At 39.3% G+C, this 12,324-nt stretch overlaps 1 protein-coding gene and 1 long non-coding RNA gene across 3 annotated transcripts; both read right to left on the bottom strand.

Annotated features, from left to right (window-relative positions):
- Positions 1-1,988: 1,988 nt before the first annotated feature.
- On the bottom strand, positions 1,989-4,781 carry LOC137958500 (uncharacterized). Its single transcript, XR_011113992.1, has 3 exons — positions 4,678-4,781; positions 3,794-4,085; positions 1,989-2,083 (listed from the first exon to the last, which is right to left on the bottom strand). It is a non-coding gene; the product is annotated as an uncharacterized lncRNA (long non-coding RNA).
- An 812-nt stretch (positions 4,782-5,593) lies between these two features.
- Positions 5,594-11,959, bottom strand: LOC137960373 (transcription factor HY5-like). Of its 2 annotated transcripts, none has more exons than XM_068807977.1 (4): positions 11,645-11,959; positions 11,384-11,543; positions 6,326-6,482; positions 5,594-6,240 (listed from the first exon to the last, which is right to left on the bottom strand). In XM_068807977.1, the coding sequence occupies exons 1-4, from the start codon at positions 11,736-11,738 to the stop codon at positions 6,169-6,171; spliced, it is 483 nt and encodes a 160-aa protein (XP_068664078.1). In that variant the 5' UTR covers positions 11,739-11,959; the 3' UTR covers positions 5,594-6,168. The 2 variants fall into 2 exon arrangements, with proteins under 2 accessions (XP_068664078.1, XP_068664079.1); XM_068807978.1 differs by having other exon boundaries at positions 11,384-11,540.
- Between the last annotated feature and the right edge of the window lie 365 nt (positions 11,960-12,324).

Here is a 12,324-nt window from a genome sequence, read left to right as displayed (position 1 = left end):
TGCCAGGAGAGTTCCTGAGTCGTCCACATTCATTGCTCTACTTATGCTCATGTCTTCTTCCTCCTCGCGTCTATCTGGAAAAAGAAGAAAAAAAAAAAAATTAAGTTTCTCTGAGATGACAAAATCTTCCGGTGATCGATTCCAGGGACCCACGAGGGAGCACGTAAGGCCGCTTCTAAGCACAGGGTCTTCTGTCATTACTCACGAACAATAACAAAGAAGAAATACTCAGAGAGGAAGGAAGAAATAAGAAATCCATTTTTATGTTGGATAGTGAGCGATGATGCACTGTTTGGTCAATCATCACCGAAGGGGGAAAAGGGTGGGGAGGAAAATGCCAAAAGAAGGTTCCCAGAAGGGGAGTTTAGCAAGAAGAAGCAGTGTCTACGTCTGGGTGGCATCAACTCGATCCACTGATTTCTCAGTAGTTCTTATTAGCAGCAGCAGCAGCAGAATCTCGGCCACGGCCCGTCCGATAGAGATAACAAGTAGAGAAAAAAAGAAAAAAAACAGAGAAGGGATTCGGGTTGAAGACAAGCCAATGATACATGCAATCGTCCGAGCAGTCTGCAAGGGAAGCTTTTTCACTCGAGAACTGGGGCCGGAGCCAGTGACCAGAATTGCTTGACAGTGAAGGGTGGACCAAGGCTCACTTCTTAGGTAATGTCATCCCTCCATGTCAAAGTACATTTGCCAACACAGCGCCCGGAGAGAAGCTTCAAGTACTCTTTTCTCCCTTGGAATAATTCTGTGGGGATCAAGATCAGAAGCTCACAAAACCCCCAGAAGCCACTTTCACCATTTTTTTTTTTTTTTTGCCCAGATAGATATTGAATGAATGGTGCTCAACAAAAACTTGAGTTTCAGTAGCAGAGGTCAGAGCTTGGTCACAAACGCGAAAAAGCTGTGAGTGTCGAGCAATTCATTCATCCATGGCCCGCCAATGGGGCAGACACACCACCCTTTAGCCCATGACGATGGCTGATCGGGATGATTGAGATAGTCATTGACTTTATTTATTTATTTTATATATTTATATAAAGAGTAATATAAAAAATAATTATTAATTATTTATGGCAGTTTATGTGATTGTTTTGTATTTGGAGGGATGTAAAAGTAATTGAGGGAGTGGGGCCAGGACGGTTTACGGCTGAATGATTGTCGTCGGCTTTCATTTAACAGCGAGTAGCTTTTCAGCAGAACACGTGTGTGCGTTGATGGGGCCCGCAACAGACAGCCAACTGTGCGCTTTCAATCCCACGTCCATCCAGTCTAATCTCTACGTACAAGGTCTGGCCTGACTGAAAGCTGTCGCACTTTATTGGAGACCCTTTACGGGCCCCATCCCACGTAGCGTTCACACGTTTCGTATGACCCGCCTCGCGAAAATATATCGCCCGGTACACCGTGCGGTTGTCCTCATCGGCTTTGTCCGAGACGGCGAGACGTGAGACGTGGACCGTTCCCACGGGGGTGGAAAAATAAAATATAAAATATAAAAAGTAAGTATATGTGCCCATGGACGATTTAACGAGTACCACTCCACCCAACTCGGTCTTACTAAAAACTAGGATTGAGTCAAGGTGAGTCCCATCCCCATCATGATCAAATGATCTATAATTTTCATCTACGACAAGAATTACAAATAAAAAAAACTACTTGTTCCAATCATAGATGTCTCTCTCTGATCCTAAAAACTGAACCCATCTCAGCTCCTTAACACAAGTAAATTCCAAGTATGTCACTCCAAAATTTCTATTTTATGGGCAATGATGTAGCAGCATCTCCAAGACAATGGTACGGAGTGTCCGACCTGATTCAACGTCGTCCTACAGTGAGTACAGGTCTGTAGAACCACCAAATAGTTGCCACAACTACAATAATCTTCCTCATCTTATCTTCCATTTGTGGTCCTCATTAACAACACCCTTTTCAAGGACTCCTTGCTTGCTGAATCCTGTTCATAGGATTGTTTGTTGGTACTAAGAAGAGGATTTTTTTTTTTTCTCTCTCTTCTCTGTGAACAAGTTCTTATTCATATGACCATCCTCCCTGTGAAGAACAGGGCTTGAATTCCTGCAGGCTTAAAACAAAAAAGATACATTTTCATTTGCAGAAGAAGGAATGAAAAAGGAAAAAATGGGATTTATCGTGAATGATATTCAAAGGTGGGAAGGTTGGGATAACCATCCTTTCCTGAGCTACACAGGAAGCCTGCCTCAACCACGAAGATAACAACTAATTGACAAGAAATAGCAACATATAAAGTGGATAATGAGGTTAAACTTTATGTTCAAGTCGTCATCAGGGTCGTTACTGTCTTGGTAAATGGGGAGGGTTCGATGAGATTAGATTAGACCAGTTTGTATAAACAATTCACTTTTCACCACCAAGAAAAATAATTTTCTGTCGAGGGGGAATGGACATGACCAGAAATGGAATGACCAAATATAAAATGAAATTGATGCTTGCAGACAGGCAAGTTAGCAGCAGTAAGTGTCTCAAAGTGTCACAATTATATAATCAAACTTGTCGATACCTTTAATCATCACACTGCATGACAAAGCTAATCAGTTTGTCAGCTTCGTCTAACACAGCACATGGCTTCATGTGATCTCATCTTCAAGACTTCAATTACATCATAATCACGGGTTACTTATAAACCTTATGGGGAGGGGGGTGTTCATGGGAGGGGTGAAGAGAGAAGAAGAGCAGAGGGCAGAGCCAGTAGGGATCAACAAAACCTTAGCTGGATATGATCATATGAATGAAGGGTGATTAGACGGTTTGTGGCACATTCAATGCTTGCTTCAAGGACATAAAAAAGAATTGAATGACATTTTTAGTCTTTTAGTCAGTGTTAATGGGTTATTGATGTGGGATGTGGGAAAGTGGGATAGCTTTTGGTTGATGAAAAGTAAAAGGGGGATTATAATGGCATTTGACTTTAGTAAGAAGAAACATAACACTAGAAGAAGGTTTTAAGCTCTTTTTAACCCATCAATTATCAGTCTTTTGTCTGGTTGAAATGCTCCTTTGTCCCCCTCCCCTCTTTCCATAATTACATTTCCTCTTTTGTGTTATAGTGGGGAATGATAAAGTCACCTTTGATCTCACATTACATCATTGACTTCATCTTGGGGGAACTTAACCCCTAAACCAACCTCTTTTTTTTATTATTAAGAGATTCCTATACAGATATTTGGTCTTCTCCACCAATGATTCTAAGTGGTAGGTGTCATCTTCAGATTAGACTATTCCTTTATAATAATTTTAAAGTTGTCTAATCAATCACTTAACCAGGGAAAACGTCTACAGCATAAAGTAGATCTATTTTTAACAGGAATGGCATTCTTGTCGTCCCCAACCCCATTTTTCTGCACATGTTCTACTCTGCAACTGGTCACTTCCATTTCAATTTCAATGCTTCAAACTAAGCCTTTCTCCCCCTCTTTTTCCACACACACCATTGCTCTCATGACTCCAGACTACCTTTATCTCCTTTTCTCTATCTTTTCCTTCAGATATCGATGCCCTCTACTTCTAAAGTGCTGTCTATGTTATAGTAGAATATATATAATATAACTGGGAACTTCAGTAAAGTCTAGTAACAATCTTCCTTGAAGGCCACCCAAATATACAGAACATAAAAGCATGATATCCTGCTTCATAAATACGAGACAGTTCAGATCTTAAAGCTATTCAGCATCAGTAGCGTTGTCTCATTGTATAAACGTAAACCTGTTGTAAAACGGAAGTAACTACTGCTACTATTCGAACAAAGAAAGCTTACCTTTTCAAAGGAGAAATTCCACAAACAGAAGCCAGTCATGAAGATCCTGCCTGTCGTACAATTATTTGGAGATCGGATATCTTACAGGGATATCAGTCTCTCTTTCTTTTTTAGTGAAGAACATCACTGCTAACTGGTAATTGCTGTAGCTATAGTGACAATTTCTGTACAAGGATCCCACTTAAATAAATGATGTCATTTCTCTAACAGAGCCTCCAAGGGTTCATTTGGCCTCATCTCCTACTGCTTGGATGAATTCAACTGTTCATATTCTTTCTTTTTTTTCATCTCCCTGGAAAAAAAACACAGGATTACTACAAATAGAACCCAGAGGGAGTAGAGAAGCTGAGAAGAGAGCGACATGGGTAGACATTCAAAAGAGTCGGCAGACACCATTTGCACAGGGAGACAAGCTGGAATCTGAGGGATATAAGTGCTCCATTCAGCAAAATAGTCACCGGTAATGAAGGTTTATCATTACAATTTTACAGTACATCTCATGATTCAAGCTAAAAATATATATATATATATATATATATATATATATATATATATATATATATCTTCTAGAACCCTTCTTCACCTCCCCATGCCGTCAAACCATGCTCCGATTTCTAAACTTCCAACTTGTAACCACCAAGGCATAGGAAAGGAAAGTGGCTTCCAATTAAAAGAAAAAGTCTATTCATCTTGGACTAGTTAAACATATAATGCAATGAGAAACTATCATGATTCAGATTTACCCGTAAAACATATCATGAAACTACAGTGAGATGCTTCCACTTTACATGAGTGCGCTGGGTGTTTTTTTAAGAGCCTAGAATGATGAGAAGAAGCAGAGAATATAGGCTTTAGAATTGTTTCTGAAAACGCCAATTGCTTACCGTTTCAGTCAAATCTTCCGTTGGAGACAAGAGTGTAACTTTATCGAGTAATTCACCAAAACAAGCAGCAACTACTACGAGGGCAGCATCATGGCGTTTCAACGTCAATGAGAAGGACCCTGAGATCTCATCGACTGGACAGTCCTGGCTTTCTCGGCGACAGCTTAATTTTCAGGGTAAATTTTGATGACAGGATTAGATGGAAACCAGTGGAAAAGGGAAGTTTTGGTGTTCGAGGTGTTGTAGAACTGCAGCATAACATGGATCGACGCCATGTCTGCACTCCGCACTGTGCATGGATGCTGTTACAAACACTGACTAGGCCTTTAATCTAAATGAAATTCTCCCAGATTTCCTAATCTGCCCATTTGCATTCAAATGCTCCATCTTTTATGAATAAAATTATATGAATCTGTACTGACTCTGATGTTCATAAACTTGTAAGTTGCCAACAGAAAAGAAGCCAATTTCAGAATGGGATTTTCCAAGTGAAAATGCTTTGGATTTTTCAGGTATGCTGCTACTGGTACTGTTTGGTAATTCACTACAGACATAATACTGACTAAAGCTTTTACTGCAGTATTTCATGGTATGGGCGTCTCAACTGAAGAAACACAGTCCGTCTTATAAACTACTGGTAAAGTGTAGGAAAAAAAAATACCCTGGAAACCTTTTCTTTTGATTCAAATTTTCCTGTGCTTATACAATTTTTTTTTTAACTAGATTTCTATTCATTCCTCTTGCCTTTAATAGATGCTACAAATGATTCTTTGAGTATTTAACACATAAAGGCGGCAGCTTCAAATCGGCACAGAACTAACCCTCATATGAGTATTAACTGTTCTCAACAAGATTTTCTAAGAAGGAGACTCAGAAATGTAAATGAGAGCATTTGAAAACTAAACGAAGTCACCCATCATTTGCAAAACCATACCTTAATTTTTCAACGAAGTAGAGGATCAGCGGCCATATTGACAGACTTGTTGTAGAATTCCCTAATCTTTTCAATTTCATGAAGAAAACACAAAAAAAAAAAAAACAAGAAAACACTCACGGCTGACCTGGTCACCATTAGAAACAACACTAGGTTACTTGAATCCAAAACCTTGAATGCCGGCCATTTCACTGAAGGCAGAATCCACACGCTCTGTACTGTTCAAGTGCTTGCCACTTCGAGGACTTGCAGAACAATGTTACATGTTTTGAACAAAATGTTTTAACAAAACAGACTCAAACTCCTGATACTAGTGCCATCACAATCGTCTTTTCATGGACATCATTTTTGACAGTAATGTTTGTGACTTTCGAATACAAACAAAATAACAACCCAACACTAATACCAGTGCAAGCTTACAACCATCATTGCCATTCACACCAGGGCAGGAGGCTTTGCTTTCCATTTGATCAAGAAGCCCGTATAAGGGGAACAACTGAGCAAAATATGTAAGCAATGTCATGAGATATACTCCATTAATGCCCTGATGATGCTCATCAGCTTTTGCTCAACTGATCATTATGAACTTCGGCACTCTCATCAACTTTAGCCCTCGTGTTCATAATCACCTGAAAATTATGAAAGAAGTCATCAGCCAGAGGAAAAGCCAATGCTTAAACACAAATTCCAAAAACTGCCCACACAAGTCTTGACCTTCCGCAGCATGGCATTTTCATTTATCAGAGTAGAGATCTTCTCTTCAAGTTCAGAACTTCGGTCTTGCAACTCTTTGGCCTTTGATTCAAGATCATTTACATAAACCTTCTTCCTTTCTCGTGCCTGTTGAGCAGACACTCTGTTCCGCAGCAACCTGATTCATAGATGGAAAGTTTGATATTCAAAACCACATGACTGATAAATATCAGCCCGACTGTAACATGAAAATCAAAGCTGTTTCATACTTGGCAATAGAATAGTAATTTGAAAATATGCTAGCTTGTGTTAGAGGAACCAACAAAGTAAATATAACCTATTCTGTCAACACAACAAGCTGTAGCTTGTGTTAGAGGAACCAACAAAGTAAATATAAACTATTCTGTCAACACAACAAGCTGCTATTATAAATGCATTTAACACAGCTCTTTGGAGCTGAAAAGCAGCTCTTAGATCAAGGAGTCATTCTAGTTCTCAAAATTGTATCCGACCAGCTTACTTTAAAACTGTTCGACTTCCATGAGTTTTAAATAACCTCATTCATAAAACTGCAAAGTGAATCTTTTCCAAAAAGAAGATTTCCCTTTAAAAATAGAAGATAATAAATACTCATTTGATAATATATATTTTTATATTACAACATTTCACACATGTACCTCATATAAATGGTTGAGATAGTAAGAAACTCGCTTTTAACATGGGTTCATACAACTTATGTAGGGCCCACCAAACAAATCATAGATAAATGGGCCTACCTAATCTGTGTCTGCACAAGTAACATGGGACACACTAAGCTTACAAGCTGGTGGGCCGAAAATCTAGCCTTTGGGTTGGTTATGGAATTTATTATACTTACCATATAATAAAACTTAAGGTACCAATAAAAGTAATTTAGAAATTTACCTTTAAAACTTACGTGTTATGTAGTTGCAAATAGACATAATTCAGGACATTTGCATGTAATGCGCTCTTTCAAATTAGTTGAAACCAAACAACACTTCCAGTAAAACTACACAGAAGAACTCTTCAATGAAGGTCTCCTCAAGAAGGCCTCTACAAAAGGAGAAGTCAAAACTCAGCCGACATCTCTAGACTTTTTCATCAAACATTCAACTTCTTGAGGCAGATAATTACCAAGTGTGAAGGAAGAGAAAAGTAGAAAACCAAAAACAGTATCCCCACAATGGAGTCAGCCACATCAACATGGAAAAAGCTAGTTAAAGTGTGAAATGCACTATCAATCTATTCTGTGTTCTTTTAGGGACAATTAAACTCCACAACATTCTCATTTCCATAGTTCCCTAATCAAAATAAACTGAAAATTAATAATAAGCTCCTTGGACTACATTCCCAATCTTGCTACCTGGCTCCCTCACCCCAGGGGGTGGTTGAAACTAAACTATCATGGAGCAACCTAGGTCTAGCTAGAGGGGTGGCACGGTTACAGACTTTCCAGTAACATTCTCTTTGTTTACTCTACTCTTTTTGGTCAAAGGAATGCAACTATGGCAGAGTTGGCTTCCTCCTCCAGGCTCCAGGGCCTCCGATTTGATATGAGAATATCCTTGACCCTTTAAGATTCAGTTGTTGTCATTAGCTGGCTTAGTGAGAAAAAATACCCTCCTGATTGTTTCTTAAGGTATTTTGTTGAGATTGAAGTCCTATGTAAGAACCTGAATGTATGTTGGCAACACACCCTTAGAACTGCAAACAACATTGCTGACACATTAGCGAAAGAAAGGGTTCCCCGACAGCACTCCCAATAGGAATAAATCTTCCCCTTTGAACCCCCCCTTTTTTTTCTGGCTTTTTGGTTCTCTTTTTTTTACGTTCTGTTTGTATCTTTTAAAGTCTTTGCATCCTCAGGAGTTTTCTTAATGGAATCCTCTTCCTCATTGTTGTATAAAAAAATAAATTTTTTTTTTTTTGTAGTACTCCCATGCACAATCATGAGAAAGCACCAAGGCTTCAGTTAAAGTAGGAATCACCATAAAATATAATTATTAGGTGCATCACATCCAACAACCTTTCAATTTTACGCACAGCCTTCTGGCATAATAAAAATCCCCACTCAAAGAGTTCATAAATACATATTTTCATTCAAATAGGAGAGTGCAATTAGATAGCAGTATGCCTGCTGGGTGTACAAGAAATGACATTAATGGCCATTTTGGGGTCTTACAAAAGAGTTTGCAGTTGTAATCTTGAACTGTTCCAAAATCCTAATCAACTGAAAGTAACCAAATCTTTAAAAGTTACATGATTGAAAACATATGGACCCAGGCATACATAACTAGCTCTAGAAACTACACTATTTGGAAAAGTGATGGCTTGGCCTGCACTACACTTCAAAAATCAACCATTCCTAAGAAGGAAAAAGAACACATAGAACTAAAGTTGATTCTTCTTCTGTTACATAATAAGTAGGATGGATTTGCTCATCCTTTATAGGTTAAAGCATGAGACAAATATATGACATGACCACCTAGCAAAGCCAAGTAGACAAAGGACCAAAATAAACAATAGTTGTGAAATGACACAACTATTTCTTTTTTGTTTCAAAAAAGGCACTACATAAGTAAGAGGACTGCAACTTGATCTATGGACCAATTCTACATTCAGTATATAGAGATGACTTACAAAAGGCCCAAGGATGAGCAATCACACACAAACTGATAGAAAATGTAAGTAGTAGCTACAGGTGTCAGCTAAGAAGAAGGGAATTTACAACAACGAATGATTGCTTCAAAACCCCACTGCTAGCTAAAGAATCAGTCAAATGGCTCGCTTTTAATAGCATGAGCTTCCAAGAGATATGCAGCTGAGAACCTATATATCAGCTCTCGCCACAGAAGCTGTATGAAGTATGGGCACTAAGGTGGAAGCCCTCGAGCGAAACTGAGGACCACTGCCGAATTGCCCTCAACTTGCAAGGTCATGAAGACGGACCCAAAGATTTTTTAACCCAGAAGAAAACTCTCCAGTCCATCTCAGTTGTATCCAACATCCCCAATGAGCCAGCATATATAAGGAGGATCTTCCTCTTCTCATCGCCAATTATACCCCACTACCTGCAGGACCAGGATGTCTCCTGATCCAGGGCTAACCATGTGGAACTTGCACAGAGTTAGGCCAGGTTGTGAATCCATGCCTAGAATAGTAACAGAAGTATTCTCTACTAGTAGTCTGAATGTGAACCTCACATGAGAAGTAGAATACATTAAGTAGATATGGAGTACCATAGTTTTTTATAAACTCAAAAAAGAAAAGCTCCTGAAAGTTCAATCAGATGAATCATTAGCGACAACCAAGGAAGAAGTATAACTCAAGCACATATGAGGCGTACAGACCATGTTTCTCGCATAGTTATATGCAACACCATATAAGAAACAAGAGAAAATTTTGTATGATGCAACATTTTTTTCATTCCTTAAATAGCAAATATGGCCCACAAAGTTGTAAAGTAACCTAAATGAATGTAGCCTCCAATCAATGTATACAAGTCAAATAAAAACAAATGAATGGTATGCCACTACTATTTACACAAAGAAGAACATGCTGTGTGTGATGAATTGAAAGAACAAGAAGAAAAGATCTCCTTAATCATACAGAAGAAAAGCGCCCTACTGAAAATAGACTTCTCAGGCTGCCAAAGACAATACCACTGCAAAGTAGAAGAAACCTCAACACAATGAAGGAGAACAAAGAACTATTTACTGTAGATATAGACGATACCTATAGTTGAATGAGTCAAAAGGGTATTCAATTCTCATATCTTTGGAGGCTGAGAAATAAGGTCATATCCTATAACACTGTCTTAAGAAAATAAAAACTAATGGATGGAGATGACTCTAGTCTTCTAGTGTCTGGTTGAATGTAAAATCAGGCATAAGTAGACACCTTCCACCAGCACAATAACCAAATACAACAAGTGAAAAGTCAAGACAAGCCTGGATAGATCTTTTACGATTAAATAGAACCAAAGAGATGATGGAGATGATTTTTTATTTTACTTGGAGGCTGACTAGCCATATATTATTGACATCCCTAATCTAACAAAGCCATAAAATATTTTAAATTTTTTGGTGTGTCCAAAGTTGACTATTTGCTGTCTGCGTCATTTTATTTTATTTTTTTGATAGCAGAGAGAAAGAGAATTCCATGGAGAACACTTGCTAAGGAGAAAAAACCTGCACTATTTTATATTGGATAGGAAACCAGTACATCAACTGGATGAATAAATGTTCTAGTAGGTTTCTGATCCTTGATTCTTGACGATGAGAAAAAAGAGGGATTCAATAAGAGGACTCCAAATGGAGTAGGAAAGTTCAATAACCTGAAATACACTAAGAAGCCACTAAGAATGAAGAACAAAAAATAAAAGGAAGGAAAGTAAGAACAAAGCTCAAAAGAAAACAATCCAAAAACTATCTTGATGTTTTCTTGGTCCTTAACAAGTCACTTAAGCTTCTTCGATAACGAAAGTTTCGGATGATTCAGTTTCTAGAAATCACAACAAAACACTAGTGGTACTGGTTTCATCCACTTCTTTTTACTCATTTTAAGATCACAGTCACTATTCTTTGATAAATTTCAACACTATATGTTGAAAAAAATTAAAAAAAAAAAAAATCTGTTCAGCCAGATTCATCACTCCTTCTTTCTAAGTATCTTTAGAGTCGAACAACTGAAGATCTGCATAATTGAGACATATATCTTGTCGTGCGAAGAGCTTAGTACTTGCATTTCCACTCCTTCCATGAAGACATTTAGAAAAACAAACACAAGGAGGTCTACACCGGGGATGAGAGGTGAAGACAGAAAGACACTTGAATTTGGAAAAATCGCTGTAGCAAACAACCCACTACTAATCATGACGAGTTCAGTCACAGCTAATATTTGGGCCAACATGCACCCAAACTGTAGCAAGAAACCTAAAGCAGATTTATTGGTTGAAAAGAAGGGTCTATATCGCACTAAACAAACTCAAAATTTTCGAGAACACTAAGACAACAAAGGAACAAAACAAAAGCAAGACCAAAGTCCAGACAGAAGCACCTCTTAACCCTTTTGTACTCTCTATCCACCGGATTCCGTCCCCGCTTCCGCTTCAAAGTAACACCGCAACCGCTACCGTGCCGAACCTCGGAATCCTTACTCGACCCACTAGGTCGCGCCTCCATGTCCGGAACCATAAAAAGATCCTCATCGCTTTCTTCTAACGAAACAAAACACAAGTTCACCGGGCAAACCAACAAATCTTGAACAGAAAACCCTAAGCACCAAAAAGCAACTCAAGAATAGAGTAAAAACACGAACCTACTTTACTCTTCACGGATATCAACTGGCAAGCAGCATTCTTCCGGGAGCGATCGAGGCTAGGATGAATCCCAGTGGCGTCGGGAAGTGACATTGGAGGGTCGAGGAAGGTAAGTGTAGCTCCAATGAAGAAGTTCCAGGGAGGAGTGAGAGGGATAGAAGGAAGGTTTTGGTTCGCGGGGTGTTGAGAATAATGGCGTAGAAAGGAGAAACGTGGCGCGCTTCATCTTTGCTCGGTCGGAGGGCAGGGTGTGGCGGGTGAGAGAGGAACACGTCGATGTTTCCAGCGTACACGACCACGGCCGCTTTCCAGTCTCCAGAACCAGGCATTGGCGCGAAAATGCCTGGTGTACTATAGACTATAGTTTTCAGCTTTTTCCAAGAAAATATAAAAAGAAATAGCTCTGGATATTTTCCTTTTTTGGAGGTACTCCGTACGTGTTCTTGCAGCATTTTCACGGATGACTCGTTCCCGCTTTGCCCGCCACTCTCTCCGCCAAATCGCCAGAAGCATAGGGCTCGGCGCGGGTCTTTGGAAACCCCGCCCACCTCCGTATCTCGTCCCTCAAACCCGCGCTCTAACTCCGTTCCTGCCCCGTCCCGGGGTTGATCCTCATGGGGTGCATCCAGCCGTACTAAACTCGATTCTACGTTCGAGTTCTAATTTATATCTATTTTTT

This window comes from Aristolochia californica, unplaced genomic scaffold, assembly GCF_029961685.1.
Source record: "Aristolochia californica isolate CCGP_79_NKW_82.1479 unplaced genomic scaffold, dmAriCali1.0.hap1 SCAF_3, whole genome shotgun sequence".
Lineage (NCBI taxonomy): Eukaryota > Viridiplantae > Streptophyta > Magnoliopsida > Piperales > Aristolochiaceae > Aristolochia > Aristolochia californica.
This window is presented reverse-complemented; position numbering and strand designations above follow the sequence as displayed.